This window comes from Patiria miniata, unplaced genomic scaffold, assembly GCF_015706575.1.
Source record: "Patiria miniata isolate m_02_andy unplaced genomic scaffold, ASM1570657v1 HiC_scaffold_20, whole genome shotgun sequence".
NCBI lineage: Eukaryota > Metazoa > Echinodermata > Asteroidea > Valvatida > Asterinidae > Patiria > Patiria miniata.
In genome coordinates, this window is record NW_024037059.1 from 32,636,476 (window position 1) to 32,656,103 (window position 19,628).

Consider the following 19,628-nt stretch of genomic DNA (forward strand, 5'->3'; position numbering starts at 1 on the left):
AGTGGACGATGAGCCAGAGCGCCATCTTTTGCCCACCACAGGCGCCTAAACACACCTCGCTCCTGAACCTCGAAATTTTCTTCAAGAATGGGGATTACATCATCACGGGGATTACATCATCAAGGTAATGCTGGCCGTTGAGGTTGCCATGAAAAAAACACCAGTCCGACGATGCGGCCACTGCCACAAAGGCCAACCCAGATACTCACTTTCTCATGTTGAAAGTTGCGCTCGTAATTGAAGGAGGTGGATGTTGTGTGGGGATATACATGTTTGTACTCTTGAACATTGTGTGTGTTGACTTTTCTGTCGAGAGAAAATCCAGCTTCATCATCGATGACAAATCCCACATCTGCTTGCACCTGGTTGATGACCCACTGACAAAAATTCATCCGTCTTGGCAAATCCGACAGTAGCAGCCGATGTCACAAGCGCATTTGGTAGGGGTGCATGCCCAGGTCCAGCTGAGTGATGCGATTGAATGTGGCATGTGGTAGGCCCAGTCCATTCCATCTCACACTGACATGCGGGTTGGCATCCAGCTACGCCTCCACCAGTGTTATTTTTTCCGCCGACCTCGCTGTCAAATGTCGCCAGGAACACCCTCGATTAAGATTGAGGCTGGTACCCTCCCTCCGGTTCTTTCGCAGGTTTCTCCAGATAGTGCTAGCTGCAGCTGGATCTCGATCTGGGAATCGCTGCATAAATGCATCGATAACACCATTTACTCTTCCAGTACGGATGTACTCCATGACACAAAAAACTCTCTGCTCGTTAGTTAGCTGAACACCGACCATGATCAATGTCTGACGAATAATAGTTGACAGTTCACAATTACACAAGTTAATTAAGCACATCTGGAAAACTGTTTAGCAAGTAAACACTTTTCTTGCTATCAGTTTGTAAACATTTTTACCAGCTAAATGCACATGTCCAATTCCTAAACATCAATTTTCAATGGCTAAACACTATCCGTCCTCCTGCTAAAAATGTTTAGCATGTAAACATGTTTACAAACTGATAGCAAGAAAGTGTTTAGAATTGTATTTTCTCGCTAAACACATGTTTGTAGGCCAGGCAATTATCCACACAGAAGCAATTAGGCTACCTTTGTCCCAATGCCTAAAATTGAAAACTTGGTCCCATGGTCAATTTAACATCTCTTGGAAAATTACTGTTTACTCTGTCCAAAATTATCAGATTTGGACGTTTGATGTTCCATTTTCAAATGAAAAGGCATATATTTCTTTCAAGCCATACCTATATTATCTATGTTGATTACGCATTCTACATGTAAGACTCAGTGGTACAACCAGGATTTGGCTTGGGGAGGGGGGGGGGCTCATAATTTTTTTTCCAAATTTTTTAGAAGTTAAATTTTTTTCAACAATTTTGCCCTAAGGCTGCGTCTTGAAATTGAATGGGCGTCAGCACCCGTTCTTTCTGAAGGATCCTTTTTTAACAAAAGAGCCCTTGACAATCCGTCCCAGCACGGGCCAGAACGCTTCATTTAAATAACAAAAGGTATGAATATGTCCGATCTTCTGCAGACCCGCTGGGCCAGGCTCAGTGCCAGAGAGACTCATCTCACCAGCACATGAAGGAATGTGATGTGACTAGTATTTTAATTGCGCAGTAATGTATACAGGTTCAACCTTCACGCGAAGCGAAGTCAAAATTACGTCTTGACATTTGCTGCAAACTAAATTCACCATTGTTAAAGTGATCAACTTTTAATATGCGCCAAAAATTGGCGTTGGCTTTCGCACTAGTGAGACCGGCCTTTATTCATCAATTTTTCACTAGCATTCACGAATTCTCTTACCAAAGACTAAACAACAAGAGGATTTAAAACCATTGTCATGATATAAAAAATACCTTTGGTTCGAGTCACCCACGCGACGGACCCTTTTTTTTAAGCGAAAAAATGCGACTCAACAAAATGGTATTGGTTTGGATGGGGAAAAAAATATTACGATAACGACTTCTAATCAAATTGGTCAAATGCAACATCGCCGATTGCCCAAAAATGTATAAGCCTTTTCAGCAAGTGATTTTTTTCTGGTTTTATCCGAAAGAAAACATGGTGGTTTAACGTCAGTTTGCGTATCCAGTAAGTTAGTGTGTCGTCATCTCAATTCAACCATGTGTACTTCACACAAGGTAGCATAGCAAAGTAAAAATGTGCCAAGCATTCTGAGCAAGTCAGTGTACCAGACGTTTTTCAAATTTAAATCCCAAAGGGCATCTAGGTCACTCGCTTATTGTGACAACGGTCGCGAGAGTTGCAACCTGACTGATAGTCTACTACCGCATGTATTATTGTACGCGGATGGCATTGGTCCATTGCCAGACTTACATGAAGTCTGGCACGCAGTAACAGTTATAACGTGTGCACGCATGTTGTGTGTTGTTGCATTGTGTGGAGCGGGATCGGCCGTTGCCAGACTTGCTTGACACGTGGTAATGTGCGCACACATTATCCCTGTTGCTGCGTTGTGCAGATGTGGAGAGGGATCAGAACTATACTTTAACCATGCCAAACAAGTAATGAACGGTGGGCTGTGTGGCATTGTCTTGCCGCATCGCGGTGTTTTCTTCGCGCGTCTGGACAGAATGAAGGTCAGGGGAAAAAAATCGCAACTTTGTTGTTATGAGTGGTATAGACCTGACTCAAAAATCAAGTTATTGTTTATTAAATGGGGATTCCTTTGATATCAATTATTCTGTTAGTATTGAATATTGAGATTTATAAATTATGTGAAAATGATAATGTCAGTCTTACAGAATTGAAACTCCTAAGTTGGCCATTTTGATCAACTTGGAATGCAAACACCATTGATTTTGTTGTGTACTCCTCTTTACAGTGACACAATAATTGTATAAGATTCATAAAAAAAAAATGAAATTTACCGTCGTGTATCTTGCTTCACATGTATTGGCTCCAGAATTTTTTTTTTTTTAAATAAAATGTCGTGCCGACCGACCGACCGACCCAATTCTTTTTTAACCTTGTGACATAGAAGACGTGTGATATACTCCGCTCTTGCTGTCCACCATGTCTAGGAAAGATTTCGGAGCTTCAGGGCATTTTTGACTTCTTCTAGATATTTGCTAAGTACAGCATTCCACTTTGTGCTACCCGAGAAGAACACCTACAACTCCTGGATCACATTAAACATCTCCTGCATAATGAGACTGCTGTTGCAAGCATGCTCAACATCAGTGTTGGTCCTGTGTGCCTGGCAAGGTACATATGGAACATGCCTATCTTTGTTTATGGCTTGGACACCATTTCTGCAACTTGACAATATTGGATGCAAAATCATATGACTGGAAAGCCAACTTCTCGGTATCCAGACCATTCCCTTCTAATGGATATCTTTTGCCTGACCCTCACCAGTCTTTCCCTTGGTTTCTCTGACTTTCAAGAGACTTTATTTCACATTTCCTTTGGCGTCAACAAAGCGAACAGCAACTGCCATTGGAAGTATCAGGGGTTCCAAAAAAAGAGAGAAAAGTACGGCCGCACTCACATCCTCACTAATCTGGGAGTGGACATCTATGCCCAAAAGATCAATGAATTCATTCTTGGAGGTTGGACTCAATGTATGTTGTGTGGTAAGGTCGCAGACGTTTCTCTTCAAGCCACTGTTCCATCACTGGAGAATGTTGTGCCAACAGTTGGATGATCTGCCACAACCAATATGTAAGGTGTAAACATCTAAGTTATGAATAAAGTCAAGTAAATACTCTATATTATATCAAATTCCATCAGTTCGTTGAGTGCGGAACTGCCAATCCAAAGTGGATCGACAAATCAATAAAAAAAACAAGTGGAATTGGTCATAGTGCGACAAAACTTTACTAACGAAATCAGAAGATGGACACATGGTCGGCCGACTGCTTTCATTAGCTTTATACTCCTGCAGAAGCATGGTGTGAGTAGTGTTGTATTCCCATCCAAAGCTCATTAAATTTCGAACTGTTAATAGCATGTAACTCTTTGGTTGTAGTTCAGATGAAATAATGTGAACTAAAAACCCGAGAGCTGATACAAGAAGACAGGTCAGGTTTGCTTTGTTTTTGCAATGTTGTTTGAGAAAAAAATGAAATGTATGAAATTATTCAGATGATTACTTTGATTTCTTAATCTGGTACATGTAGCTGCTTTTACTGTAGTATTCATTGAAATTGCATGAAATTGATCTCACAAACTCTTCTCCACAGGTTTCAAATATGCTAAAACCCAGGAGCTTCAGGGGTTGACCCCCGGCCATTGGACGCTCCATTCGCACCACGCTTTATTTGGTTACAAAATATTTTCCTTGGTTTTTTTTATCAGCACCCATTCTCATGCATGTAACTACATAACGAGACGAAAAAGTAAATAAGGTTGGTTATGATAACCAACGATACTGAATGAAAACAACAAACGCGATGTAATTGATACTATGAGCAATAAATGCTGCATATTGCTGGTCTCGAGTCGAGACCCTGACAATTTCTTTGGAATGACATCCTGTGTCACTGGAAGTTCGAGATATAAAATTTTATGCAAGTACTGAACACATTAGTGCTCGTTACATTCAGGAATGTAAGTGGAAGGTGTCAAACACATTGGAAGCGATCCGTGGCTACATGTATGTATATAGCCACGTTCACAGGTCTAGCACACGGGGTGCCAGAAGTAGATCCAGACCCAGATCAAGATCACTTCCAAAATCTGATTGATTTGCACTTGTACCAAGGACCACCCCTAAAACAATTCTCATACAATTACGTACATAACTTTTTAAGTTGTCGTGTTAACAGACAAACCAACCAACAGACCAAGGTATAACCTCCCAGGCACAGGTAATTAGAAAAAGATTGACTGATGTACCATACATGCCTTTTTGTAAATTATACAAAACAAATTGCTGTGTGTTTTTTCCTTCAGAAAAGAAACATTACAAATCTAAAAGGGGATATTTTTTTTTTGTCATTATTCAGGTGTTCAGAAATGGTATAGAAGTGTCAACATTAGATCTCAGCAATGAAAATGCATGTAGCTGGATGATGTTTGTACGGTTAGCAACTACATTTGATGAACAGAACTTGGTTGCCTATCAGTTTAACGAGGACATCTACTTCGCTACTTGTAAAGTAAGTGAATATAGTGAAGCAAAATCAAATTTCCAATTTTTAGAATATTACTTTTTTTATTTATTTATTATTATTATTTTTTATTATTTTTACTTTCTTGGATCTGTTGTTAATATTTGGGTCTTTCCGTGAAGTTGGGATATGCTTGTAAGATTTTAACACAGTTTAAGATAAGGTATACAGGGTCACTTAGTGTACTTGTTTATTGTTGATTTTGATAGTAACGGTTTTAACCCTAACTCCCTAGCATGATTTACCAGGAACCATACCCATCCTGGCAAATTCCAACACCATATGGGAAACTGCACGCACATATTTCTGATTTTGATTCTGGAGTTGTGCCAACCCAATGTAAAAGACTGTCAGTTTAGGGGTACTGTACCCATCCTAACAGATTCCGACAAAACATGCCGTTGGGGTTTGATGGGTTTAGTTCTGTTAGGGATTAAAGAAAGTTTCAGAGCATTTAGATGTTATTCGGCATGATGTCTTAAGAAAAACAGGTTAACATTGCTACATGAACACCACCATGTTTGGTAAATAGTTTGGTAAATATTTTAACATTTTTGGCTCAAATCCCCCCCCCCCCCCATTACCCCAAGTAATTAGTTGAGAACAGTACAGACCATTCTAAATTTCGGAAGTTTAATGTAACATTTTAAAAAGTTTGACACTTTCCATCAGCTAGCGGATTTCTTAAAATAGCACTAAGACTTGAATTAATATGCCTAAACTGCAAGTTTAGAGTGCAGAGATGAAACTTTTCTGATTTTCATCGGAATCCGACTTTTTATGAATTTTCCAACGAAATTTTTGATTTTCTTACAATGTGTCCCACAAAATTTGATTTTGTAACGATTTTTTTCACAAAATGTCATTTTATTTCAATCATAATTTCGAAGAAAAGTCAATGAAAAGTTGATGGAAATGGCACGTTAAAATCATCGCAAACGTAGTTTTAATCTCTTTCACCAGTCGTTATTGGAGTGTTTCATCAGTAGAAACACAGGCCATAACACTGATCGGAGCCTTCTCCGGCTGGACAAAAGGTTAAACATTGACAGGTGACATGGAAAAATAACTGTGTCGCACGTGCGTGTGAAGATGATATGCAATGGTACCAGCGTACCTACCGCACCGTACCATCCGCTAGCACATGGCCGGTCGGGAACGGGTAGCCTTGTGAATGATCCAGTGGATAAAATCATTATGTTGTGCGATTTTCGGAGGTTTCAGATTTAGTTGTACAAAATGCAATGCTTTAACCTAGGGGGTATGCAAAATCGTATTAAAATTGGAGGATTCAGGACTGTTAGGGTTAAAAATCGTGATGATTATCTCGAGAATAGCGAAGAGAGCATTAGCGAAACATTTCACTGGCATTTGTTGGAAGAGAAAGACCATAATGTGCCTATCAATTGTTTCCCCCACCCCTCCCCTCCCGGGTAAAATTTTGTTGGAATCAAAATAAAGAAGGAGTCGGTGTCCAGAAATTGGGTATGAAGTGTATGGTACATGCACGTGCATGTAACTGTAGCGTGGCCCAGATTTCGGTCACGTATTTTTGTTTGGCCTATTTTCCGATTTTTTTCGCCTTATGCCAGTTTCATCTCTGCCCGAGCCAAAGGCGAGGGTAATTATCAGCACCCAGACTCCAAGAGGTCTTAAACAGAGTGATTAATACCGAGTCGACCAAGCACATATTTATTCCCATTCATAAATACCTTTTCGGTCAAAAAAATCAAAACTTTTCGGTCAAATAACTACGATATTGTTCAACAAGTTTACTTCATGTGTTTTGAAACACCCCTCTAGCTAAATAATGGAGTGTCCAGCTAGCGAGTAAGCTGTAAAACAACTCCCTTTATGAAGATAAAACAACTCCCTTTATGAAGATTGGCTTGCGCGTACTGCGCGATGTCGCACACAATGCACCTGGGGCGTTGCGTTGTGAATTTAGGACTATAAAATTCTGACTCACCGGTAGTATTGCGCATGCCTACGTGAGGATTGTGAACGTTCAACCAATAAAACGGTAAGAGGCACTGGATTTTTAGGAGTCCAAATTTCATGTGACACTTTAAAAGTGTTTAAGACCAGCTAGCCATGTCTTTATCATCCGTTTAAGACTGGCCACATGACAGGCTCTCGACCAATAGGAATGGGTAAACTGTCTTACGTATTTATAAATTATAAATATAATGGTAAATACCATCCTACTGCTCAGAAACATTCTGAGGACTTCAAATAAATATTGATAATAATAGCATTCTGGTTACTCTGAAGCAAACCCTTTTAATAATGCATTATGTCCAAATGTCACAAAATGTTCCCCAACTTCATGGAAAGAAAAGAAAGTTACATTGTATTAATTAAATTCATCTTACAGGAAGAAGACAACCTGGTACCCGCTAATTGTAGAGACAAATAAGGCCCTGGGTCTGAATGACTTGGCTAGTGGCTGAAATAACAAACGGGTGTATGGGAAGAGGGCGATGGGCACGAGTGAAGCCGTAGCCAAGTTGGCTGACACCATGCATGTGACAACAACCTTTCAGCAAGCAAAAGTGTTTGCTATTAAAAGAGCATGTGAAAGCTCTATCTTGGCATTCTCTTACAGATTAAAGCGAGGTGTGAAATGGTTATGAATGTAATGTACTTCTTGTCAATTCTGAACAAACATTCATTTACTGTAAATTGTCAATAAAAAAATGTGGTAAATCTAAATAATAGGCCTATGCCTAGCCTGCCTAGTGTGCTTTTTCCTTGTATATAATTTGTATAGTGCTTTTGATCTTTGTAAAACAGGCACAGTAGTTTCTTTGTGAAATGTCGGAGACATTATTTCCCTTCGGCTAGTGGGACGACCCCCCCCCCCCCCCGACAAATGGAAAGATATCAAATTATTAGAGGCTATGGTGCGTTCGCTTAGCTTCCTGTGTATACACCGGGGTTACACCCGGGAAGCCACGAGATGAGGCTATTGACACTGTGGTGTATTTGCTTAGGCACTCTTGAAAGTTAAGGTCAAAGTTTTTTGGGGGCGCAACTTTAAAGTCTGCTTCACTTGCACATATTTAGTTTTATCACTGTAACGAGATCAATAATCGCTGACATCGGAGTACATGCTCTGAATTATTCATTATTACTGAATCCAATGCAGCACCATTAATAACTGGCAATATTTGTGTCATAAATCTCTCCACTATACTCACTTTGCATTCAAGTTTTTGCCATCTTTAGTCTTTCTATCATGCTTCATCGCTTCAAGGCACCATATAACCCCACTTCACTGTTGGAATCCCTCAGACTCCTGACGACAGGCAGAATATATTGTCCAAAACGTTGAGTACCCTCCGGTTCTTTTCAGAACCACACATACTCACAGAAGAGATTTTGCCACATGGTGCTACTGCAACAACTTCAAATCTCATTTAGTCTTCCTATCAACGAAACCGTCTGCTTACGTCAAACACACCCGGGCAGCAACCAGAGACCTGCTTGCGAACTGGGGAAGTGGTGTACCGTGACACCGGAGCAAACACGAGGATCGCATGATGGATAATCGAACAGGCTCCTGAAAGTTTTACTTACTGTAAGCTAAACGAATGCACCCGTAGCCAATCAAAAGACAAAGTCATTAAGACGCAACTGATTATGTTCTCGCTTGGTGTAATGGTCTACAACGTGGCCAGTGGGGCGAAATTCATAGCTATCTGGTTAAGCTTCAAAAGACCAGCTTCCTGAATGTGTTGTTTGTACCGCCTGAAAGACGTAAAATCCTATACACCTACGTTGGTTCTGTTCGCTAGTACCCCCTGTTTGTTCTGCCCCTTAATAGGTAAGAGTGAATGTATTGTTTTTAGTTTTTCGTGGGAGTGCACTAGCGGCACATTTTGCACGCAAGTCTGATGATAAATTGACCTTCCGGAATCTGGATTGTGTTGTTTAAACCGCATGGAAGACGCAAAATTCGAATTATCAGTTTTAGTGGTAAAAACCTTGTGGTAGGATACGGGCGATTCACAATGCAGTGCGCCACCAAGAGTTTGCCACAGAGAGTTCATTTTTCCCTGTGCATTGTTGGAGATGGTCGACAAATTCGCAGCACCGGACATTTGAAATTGTTAGTTTTTTCCATTCAGTAGTTTCGTAAGCGTATGTTTCGAGGATCTGTTTGCCCTTTTCTTTTCTTCTTATCAATATGGTGTTTTCTGTAAGGTGAAAGAACGCTATGCTCCAATCTATAACATATTAGTACGGAAGCGTATTTAGGACATGACCGAAAATATTTTTTAGGCCCACTACTTCACCCGGGCGGATTACTATTTCGCCCGGGCGGATAACTATTTCGCCCGGGCGGATTACTATTCCGCCCGGGCTGACCGGGCTGATTACTATTCCGCCCGGGCGGATTACTAATTCACCCGGGCAGACTACTAATTCGCCAGGGCAGATTACTAATTCTCCCGGCCGGGCAGACTACTAATTCGCCCGGGCAAATTAGTAATCCGTCCGGGCGAAATAGTAATCCGCCCGGGCGACATAGTAATTCGCCCGGCCGAATAAGTAATCCGCCCGGGCGAATTAAACTCCACCCGTGATGTCACCCTATTGTCCTAGCGCTCCATTATTTTGCACGAATGGAGCGTTGGAGGCGATACCTCTCCATTCTTTTGGAGGGTAATAATGCCTCCATCACTCCATTCCTACAAAATAATGGAGCAGGAAATAAAGAAACACCAAAAATTACACAATTATAGTTTTGCACAGTTGCAACTTTACTACACCTTTTGTCAATGATATTTCTTATATATTTCGTACAATGCTTAATACGTAAGTCAAGAACCATTTTTTTTTCGCACAGAATTTTCTCATAAGTCCTACACCGTTTCTCAAGTGGAATTTTATGCATTATTCGTACGATTACGTGAAATTTAGAACCATTTATGTTTCTTATATAGCATGCTACACCGTTTCTCAAATAGAATTTTATGCATTTTCTTATACAATTCCTTACAGTGTTAAGGCGAAAGTCGCGTACCATTTTTTTTTCTTTTACAGAATGTTTGTATATAGTAATGTTACATGCAACAATGTTTTGACAAGGTTCGCAGTACAGTTTATATCTCGATCTTGTTCCTGGGTTTCAATGCTAGCATGCAGTCCTAGAAATTCTTGATCGGCAAGAACTCATCATCCTGAAAAAATGTGTAGGTCTTTTCCATGGTGTCCAAGAACATTTGAAGAAAAATCACAAGTTCGTGCAATGTAAACCCGGAAGACTTGTAGCCGTTTTGCTTAAAAAATTAACCAAAATCTTAATCTTGCAATTTTGAGTGGTTTTAGCTCGTCCTTCCTTGTCCAATGATGAGTAGTTATAGTCTCGAGTTGCGTTGGTTACGAAGTAGTCCGACTGGAGACTGCCCGCTAGTTTGGACCTTCTTCGTAACACTATCCACAGTCTGTAAAGCCAGAATTAGAAGAAAACAAAATCAGAAAAGTAGTTTTTGGGTCAAACAATTAGACGGAAGCATAAGGTCATATTCCTGTAAATCCACTTAAGTCTTACAAAGCCGTAAAAGGCACAGGGTAGCTTTGACAATTGCAAAGTGACGACACAGAGAGCTTCGAAATAGAACAGTCTTAGTGCAAACACGATTTCTGAATAAACTTCATCAGATAGCAAATTAAACAATAAAGCTTAATGTATCTGACATTATCATGCTAAAAATACAACATTTAAATTTTTGATTTTATTAGCTGTTATTTTTACTTGACAAAAAGGGTAACTTTTTACCTTTATACTCATACATGCAATCTTCATATTCATTTGGAGTGTCGAAATGAACTTTTATATGTCACAGGCAAAGTTTGAAGCAGCCAGTAAATTATCATCCGATATATCCACGGAGCTAGTTTCAGCACCTATCAAGGACGGTTTCCTGGCCCGCTATAATTCCACTGTATCCCACGTACGGCATTATTTCCTGGGGACGGATCTTCCAATACTATATATATCCTAAACCAAATAGATCTCGAGCCCACTCGGCTAAAAAGTCAAAGAAATCATGATGATCTACCAGTAGACACCGTTTTTCTTCATCAGAGTCTGACGAGGATTTGTCCAGGTTATAAATAAAAAATTTGTCCAATAATAAATCACCGAGAAGTTATTCCACAAGCCTAATTTCTACAAGCATTCCACTTAATTTCAGCATCATTATCAGCATCATTAATGGACATTTTCCCACACACTTTTATACCCATCATGAGGAGTTTTCAGGTTCCTATACAGCCATATGGTTGCGAAGGCGAAGCGTGGCCCCTTGATAAGCAAAGTTAATCCGATTACGTACTTAGACGCTATAACAGAGCAGTGAAATTCTTGAACCCCCAAAACATGGCCTTTTAAACGTTTTGTTTCTCAGAAAATATGCTCAGTATGATTGAAATGTTAAATTATAACGGAAGAAGAAATTCTAAACTTCATGTCAGTGAAAAAATCACTGTCATCGATGCCGAAACCTGAATACTGGTTACTGGTAAAGCTGACCTTTAAGTTGGGAAGAGATTGTTTGAAAATGTCCCCAAATCTATGTATTTATTTCAATTCCTAGGAATTTCATAAAGTTGTTATTTCAAGAGCAGTTGAACACTTCTATCATCTTAGTATATTCCGAATTTCAGCTTAATCTGTTGTTGTTAATGCTAGTGTTACACCTTGAACTATCTCCATGGAAAATTTTGATGAGGATTTTTTGCCGACCACACCACGCGCATGGTTTTCAGCAAAGATTCTATAGCACTGTAGGCGCTATAGTTGACCGATTTCGGCCTGGCAAAACAATGGACGATCACATATTAGCATATTCATTAGCGTCACTCGGCGTGACTTGGCGTGGGTCTCAGTATTGTCCAATGGAAACCGGCAAAAAGGGTGATATTTATTAATTAATAACTTGTGAAGAAGGCTTTCTGCAAATTTTTACTGCACACCATAAGATTGACAGATATTGCAAACACCAGTGTTACAACTTTTAAAAATACACGTAGCCAGGCCTTTTTTTCCAATTTCAACGAAAAGTAATGAACATATCACAACGATTTTTAGCACTTACTTGGATCATTATAAGGGAAATTAACCCTGAAAGTTGCATGAAGATACGGTCTTCCAAACGGGAGAAATTAATTTTCAAAGATTTCGCCCACCGACGTGAACATGTGGTTTCATTCAATTTTTTTAGAAATTGCCCTTTAATAATAATAATAATAATAATCGGCATTTAAGAACGCTCTTTTTAGTAAACTAAATCACAGCGCTTTGCAACCACACGGCTGTATAATGTCCATCATCCACAAAACTCAATTGAGTATTCAGAAATTTCCAAACAGTTCTGCCTGGTCATGTATATTTCATTAAAAAGGCACTTCTAATTTCAAAACATCAGCACTGATCCTTGTGAAACTTAGATGCAAAATGCTTGAATGTTTGTTTGATTTATTGATGGGCTTTCATACAAGGTGGAGATTGGAGATTTCAGTGGTATTTGAAGCAAACAAAGTGCATCCTTATCCTGTACAAATGATCCTATATGCCTTTAATTTAAGAAAGTTTTGGTATTGCTTTGGGTTGAAGGGTAATGATTCATGTATGTGAAAAAGAACTACATGATTGTTGAACAATATTTCTTTAAAAAAGTGACTTTTTAAAGACACTTGAAAAGGACTTACTACCATTCAAAAGCATGTGCTACCTCTGTGTACAAAGTAAATGTTAAAGTTGAAAGTAGTTGATGTTCAGTATAGTACGAAATACAAGGTAAACCCAAAATGCCCCCGCTAGGTTGTAAACAAATTGTTTTATATGTGACTTTTACAGCCTGTGGCACCCCATGCAGAACTCAGAGTGTGGTATGCTTCAGACTATGCTCATACCATGAATGTGACATTACTGTGTGCAAATAAACCAGGTAAGATGATGTTTCTATGTATAGATCGTATGCGGAACAGCCATCTTGGAGGATATCTTTTGTTATTTATTTCAGTACAATGAATGCATAAAAGGTTAATTCATGCATAACAGCAAAACAAAGGCATTTGTCCTCTTAGATGGCTGATGTGCAAAAGGTCTGTTACTATTTCTTTCACCAAGTTTTCCCCATGGACAAATGATGTATTGGTTTAATATGACACAACTGTTGCCAAGTTTCTCTTTTGATCCAAATAGTACTTTACACTTAGCTTGCTGTCTCATAAATTGTAAGTATAAATTGTATCAAAATGTACTGAATATTTCATAAAGAGGCAACTACAAGGAAACATTGCCTCTATGAAAGAGGCCAAAATCAATACTGTGACAAGCACTATGACCTGGACGGCAAAGGACAGACAAAATATTTTTTGCTGTTTATGTGGACTTGCCCACGTCCACGCAAGGCTTCCCCCTCTCTGGAAACAGGTTTAGAGAGAATTTTGGGGTTAGGGTTATCTGTCGCATAATGAAGGTGAACACTCAAGGAAATCATGATAAAAAAAGATTTGGTTTGAGTGTTAACAGTGTGAGTAAAACAATGTTTTTCTCCGTTATTTTCGCCGGGTTTTTCTACACGAAAACAACGGAATTTCCACAATAGGTATGTAAGCGTTTGTTTATGGTGTAAATCGAGGACACATGTGCAACATCATCGGTGTATCGAGGACAAGAACCAAATCGAGGACGACCTTGATTAGAAAACGTGTACAAAACCAATGAGAGCTGTTGTGAAAAAGTTAAATGTACAAACAAAGGAAAAGGGAAGAGGAACACAAAATCCTTGGTCCACTTCACTCTACTTACCTGTAGAGCAATACTACTTATGCATATTCCCCCTACCGGCAGGTATTTTACGCTAAGAGTTATATACAATAGCGCCCTCTGGCGCCCTACCCATAATACCCCGCGGCAAGCGTGCCTCTTGAGCGTCCTCTTTTCTCTTAGCGGCAGGTGGGGTATGACGTATAAAAATACGCTCCGTATTTTCATTGTATTTTGATACCATTTTGTGCTTTTTAAGAGAAGTATTTGATTAGAGAAAGTGTAGTAGAGTATAGTAAAGGTAAAGGTAAAGGGGATGAACCTGTGTTCACAGGAACAGAGTGCCCATCTCTCTTTCGTTAGCGATTGGGCCAGACTCGTATGCTGCTGTGGGGGGATCGCCACACCACCTCCACACCGAGTCTGTTACCTTCCCAGCATTGAATAATGCCGGTACCCATTTAACACCTGGGTTGAGAGGAGTACTTGAGGTAAAGTGCCTTACTCAAAAGCACAACACGCATGGCCACAGTGGGGCTCGAACCCACAACACGTGCCCTCTATATAGAGTATAGTTTCGTCTTATTGAGTGATAAGTTCATTATTATGAAGCGTTTGGGGAGAACCGTCCCACGGGACGGACCGAGTTCTCTGCTGGTATCGCTCCGTCGTTACCACAGCCGAAGTCCCTCGTCCAGCACCCTCAGCCACTGCTGGCTTGGGGCATTGGCAGTTCCGCTGACCAGGACCTCGGTCTCCTTCGGTCAATTCAGGCAGGACACCCAAACAGAAGGCACACTCCGGCAAGGTTCCTCCAAAACATACTTCCTGTACCGAAGTGAAGCCTAAAAAGGGCCGACAGGGCAAGCGTGGCTCGGGTACGAGCGCCGCTATAGCCCCCGGCTCTTCCCCGAACGCTGGGCAGCCCGAGGGGACTAGCCGCCATGCTCCAGTGGGCTCTAGTCACCCGTGCCCTCCTGACACAGTGCCGAGTACCACTGGTTGCCAGGACGGGCTGTTGCACGGGCTATCAAACCGACCAGCGCTCACTCAGCCCACGGGGCCTGAAGCGCTGTCGGCCGGGCAGGTTATAAGCGACGTGGAGCCGGTCGCCCGGGGATATCCCGGCCCGACGGCCCCCGGTCTATCTTGCTCTGAGGGACCATTCTCGTCATCGGACTTTTTCCATTGTTCGGGGGTCCCGGTGCCCAAGGTGTCTTCTGACTTGTCGTCAGACACTCCAGGGCGTTCTTCAAAGAAGAAGAGCAAGAAGAAGAAAGCTGATCGCCGATCACGCTGTTCTTCTTCGGATTCTGACGGCTCCTCTGACCGGTCCCACCGGGGCAAACGCTCCCGACGTGAGGACTCGATTTCGAGGTCTAATTTCCTGCAGGCATTTCAGTCTATTTCAGCTACGCTATCGGCTATGTCTGCAGGCCGCCAGGCGGGCCTATTGGTGGCCCCCCTGAAGCGGCGAGCTACGCCCCACAACCATCGGTTGTTGGTCTCGCCTCACAATCTTCAGTCACCGGTCACGGTTGGGTGGCCCGTGAACAACGGGACATACCGCACACGGTTAGCCTTGCTCCGGAGTCCCCGCCTGCAGTGAATGCTTCACAGTCATTGTTCATTGGTCACGGTTGGGTGGCCCAAGCACAACGAGATATACCACGCGTGGTTGATTGTACATCGGAGGTCGGCCCGCAGCGAATGCCTCATGTGCGTCGGCCGTGGGCCGCGGTTGGATGGACCAGGGACAACGGGACCTACCGCACACAGTTAGCCTTGCGCCGGGATCCCCGCCTGTGTTGAGTATTCACCCATCGATGTCTGTTGTCTCTGAGGGAGTTGCACAGCCACCACTGCGTGGTTCTGTACAATTTACCCCTCCAAACGGCTCTCGTTCACCAGAGTCTACTCGGCCCTCACAATCGGCTGATTCATCCGATGATGACGAAGAACCAGACCAATTACACCGGCTGTCCATCACTGAAACGGAACTTCGTTTAGTACAGAGAGACATGATACGGGTACTTAAATTACCCTTTGCCGATGAGCCCGCTCCGACCGATCATAAATCATTCAAGCGTCGGACGGGCTCCACATCTAACAGTGACAAAGTGTTCCCCAATCTTCCGTTGGATCAAGTATGTGTGAAACACATCGACAACATTATGTCAACAAATGGCGTCCATTCCTTAGACGGGAACAGGATTACTATTGTTTCCCGCAGGAAGATTTTGCCAAATTTTTCACCACGCCTTCCCTCCCCGACGCAGCAAAAGATAAGCTGGCGGCCGATGAGGGGAATTCGTCTTCCAGCCGGCCCTTTGTGGACAAGACGAGGGGCAAGCTTGAAGACACTTTGAAGAAGATAGACTCAGCTTCCCGTTTTGGCTTGCGTTCAACTTCATTCTTGCTTCTCCTCATGGAGTATTTAGCCTTAGGCTATGAGGACGAATCGCCGATTCCAGCGGACATGCTGACTGCGGCCCTTCATTGCCTTAACCATGGCCTTCGCACCGTGCTTGACCAGTTCGCATGCGTGTCGGCCTTGGCAACCTCCGCCCGCCGGGGTAACGTGCTTGACGCACTTTTCCTCCCATCGCGGGGTGCTCGCAAGAGACTTGAAACCCTCCCTTTGTCGGGTAAAGATCTCTTTGCTGGGAAATTCGAGGAACATATGAGAGATGAAGCCAAGCATCTGAAGGCTACTGAAAAGATCAACTTCAAGAAGCCTCCAGCCCCAGCGACCAAAGGACAACAGAATAAAGCCAAAACGTTGTTTGTTATCCCTCGACGCAAACCACTGAAATCTAGTCGTGGTGGTTTTCGTGGCCGCACCGATAACAATTCCGGTGTGCGTGCCACGCAGACTCGCATGTTCTCCGGACAGCAATGGCCGCAATCCGGCTGCGGCTTCCGGGCGTCTTGAGCACCCCCCCCCCCCACCTCTCAACCTCACCCCGAGTCTTCACGCGGTTAGTGAAGACAGTCGGGGCCGCACTACGAAAATAAGGGGTGATGATTTTCATGTACCTCGACAACTGGATCATCGTGGGTCCATCTCAGACGGCCACGTCAGCGGCACTCAACCGGACATGGCGTCTTGCGTCGGATCTCGGGTTTATCATCAACACCGAGAAGTCCCACCAACTTCCGTCCCAGTTCCCATTCTTTCTTGGAGCATCACTCGACCTCAAGAAAAGATTGGCTCGTCCTACAGAGGAACGGATTGTAAACCTTCAGAAATGTGTATCCCTGGCAGGCCTTTCTCAACGAGCTGCAGCCATTGCAGCCGGCAGCAGACGAGCATCGACCAGGAAAATTTATGACAGTAGACTACGCCATTTTTACAGATGGTGTAGAAGCCGATCTCTGCATCCCTCTGATACTTCTGTAGGGGAGGTTGCAGACTTCCTGGTATACCTTTTTGAAGGTAGCCTTACTACTGCCACGATTAAGAATTATCGTTCAGCCATAGCAGCTATTCATGGTGGCTTTACGGATGGTTCTTCAGTATCAAATAACCAAGCTCTCAGCCAAGTCCTCAGGGGAATGTTTGTTTCACGCCCCCCGATGCGTAGGTTATTACCGACATGGGATCTCTTCAGTGTTTTATCAAACTTAACGAGACCCCCATTTGAACCGATTGTTGCAACTGTCCATTAGGGTTGCCTTTCTGTTAGAAGTGACTACGTCTAGACGCCGTAGCAAACTGCATTCACGTACCGTAGAGACAGGTCACATCCGGTGGGAACCGGGGGGTGTGCGCTTGATCCCTAAAGCAGGGTTTTTGACAAAGAATCAGTCGGAGGATTTTTCTTCTCCTGACATCATCGATGAATCGAGGACAGGAACCGAATCGAGGACGACCTCGATTAGAAATCGTGTACAAAACCAATGAGAGCTGTTGCAAAAAACTTACAGTATAAACAAAGGAAAAGGGAAGAGGAACAATAAAAAATCCTTGATTTACACCATAAACAAACGTGCTAGTGTATGTGTATGTGCTTCTCGTTTTATAGGGTGGGGTGGGATGGGAGTAGGGGTTGGGTGAAAATGGGTAGGGGGAGGGTTGTGGTGGGTGGGGAGGGGTTGGGGTGGGGAGTTGGAGTAGGGGTTGTTGGTTGGAGTAGGGGTGGGTGGGGGATCCAAGGTAGGGGTGGGGTAAGGATGGGGATGGGGGAAGTGTGGTGATGTGGTACATGTATACACGTGTAAGGACATTTGTTTACTTTTTGTGTTGGCATTTAATGAAACAGACCCCTTCAACTTGGCACACCATCCTGAATCCTCATGCATTTGTGGAAATTTCAATTTGTACAGGGTGAGTCGAAAAAGCGGAACCCAAACCCAAAGACTTACTTACTTATATTCTCCATGTTGTGAATTGTTGTAATTCTTCATGGCCAGTTTCTTCTTGAAATACCATGGGTATCTATCTGATCAAAATCTGGTTAACTCCGTTTTGTCTTGCATTGTATGTCTAAGTTGCATAGTGTCTATTCCAGTAGATTTGTTTTGGGTGAAGAGCAGTATTTTTATCCACTGATCGTTGCTCATTCGTGTGACGTTTGACATATTGCAGCATTTGTACCTCACAGTATTGGTCTGAGGTTGAGGTTTTGCAAATGCGGTGTAGATCAAGGTTGGAGTATTTACACGAGAAGTCGTATTCTGAAGGAGGTTCTCTCGACTGGTTTGGACAGGTTTTTCCATTGACTTGGATTTTCTTGGTGGGATTTTGCCACCATGGCCGCCAGGCTGAAAAAGCTGAAAACTGTTGTGGATCATACCGCGAAGGAAAGGTGTAAATTGCCTGGAGTTTTTTTTTTCACCTTAGGTAAGGTCCCACGATTGGACACCGTAGAATAGTCGACTACGGACGTGCGCCTAGAGGTATTTGACGCGGAGGGAGAGTTTAAGGTATTTATTGGTAAAGACGTGTTTTAGTTCAGACCATTTAGCTTGGGCTGCGGTGATGCGAGCATCGAGGTAGACATCAGCTTGGTTGCTTACCATCTGGCCAAGATACCTGAACTGTGTTACATTTTGATTATGTGATTTTGAACGTTGAAAAGCGACTCCGATTTCATTGTTTCAGGAGGGGTGTTGAAAGACATCGTTTCCATTTTAGTGAAAGAGAAATTGAGACCAAAACGGAAAGCAGTCGCATGGAAGGTAGTGAGGAAATCTTGCAGTTTAACAGCTGAGTCAGTGAAAACAACCATGTCGTCAGCGTAGAGTAGAAATTGCTGCCTTTTTCTTCCAGCGGCGGGGTGGTCTCGTCGATTTGTTCGGTTTGTACACTCGTTTGGTATGGCGAACTTGATGTCAATACCAATTCCCTCGGGGTGTAGCTTCTCGTTATCGGAGATGATGACTTTGATCACAGAATCAAAGTAGAAATTGAACAAAACGCATGATTCTAGAACTCCTTGTCGACAACTCAACGTAACTTTAAACTCTGAACACTCATTCGCACCAGCTACTATTGCGGTGGTGTTGGTGTACAGAGATTTGAGGACATTTGAAAGTCCACTTCAGGGACTCCCTTACCTGTTAAACCTGCAATATGCATATTTCTCTAAGCCTTAGGTTCCACGCTAGATTTTAAAACCACACAAGGGTGCCCTCCATCACCCGCCCCCGCTCCCGCCTACGGCCAACTCGTCCTCTT

At 42.6% G+C, this 19,628-nt stretch overlaps 1 protein-coding gene across 2 annotated transcripts in view; it reads left to right on the forward strand.

Moving 5' to 3' along the window:
• Nucleotides 1-4,995: 4,995 nt before the first annotated feature.
• The window catches only part of LOC119728711 (PR domain zinc finger protein 14-like), a gene marked incomplete at its 5' end in the record, with an annotated part of 95,248 nt that continues 80,615 nt past the window's right edge, over nucleotides 4,996-19,628 (forward strand). For both annotated transcript variants that reach the window (XM_038201050.1, XM_038201051.1), the window contains 2 exon segments: nucleotides 4,996-5,148; nucleotides 13,031-13,121. In XM_038201050.1, the coding sequence (XP_038056978.1) occupies nucleotides 4,996-5,148; nucleotides 13,031-13,121 (244 nt within the window).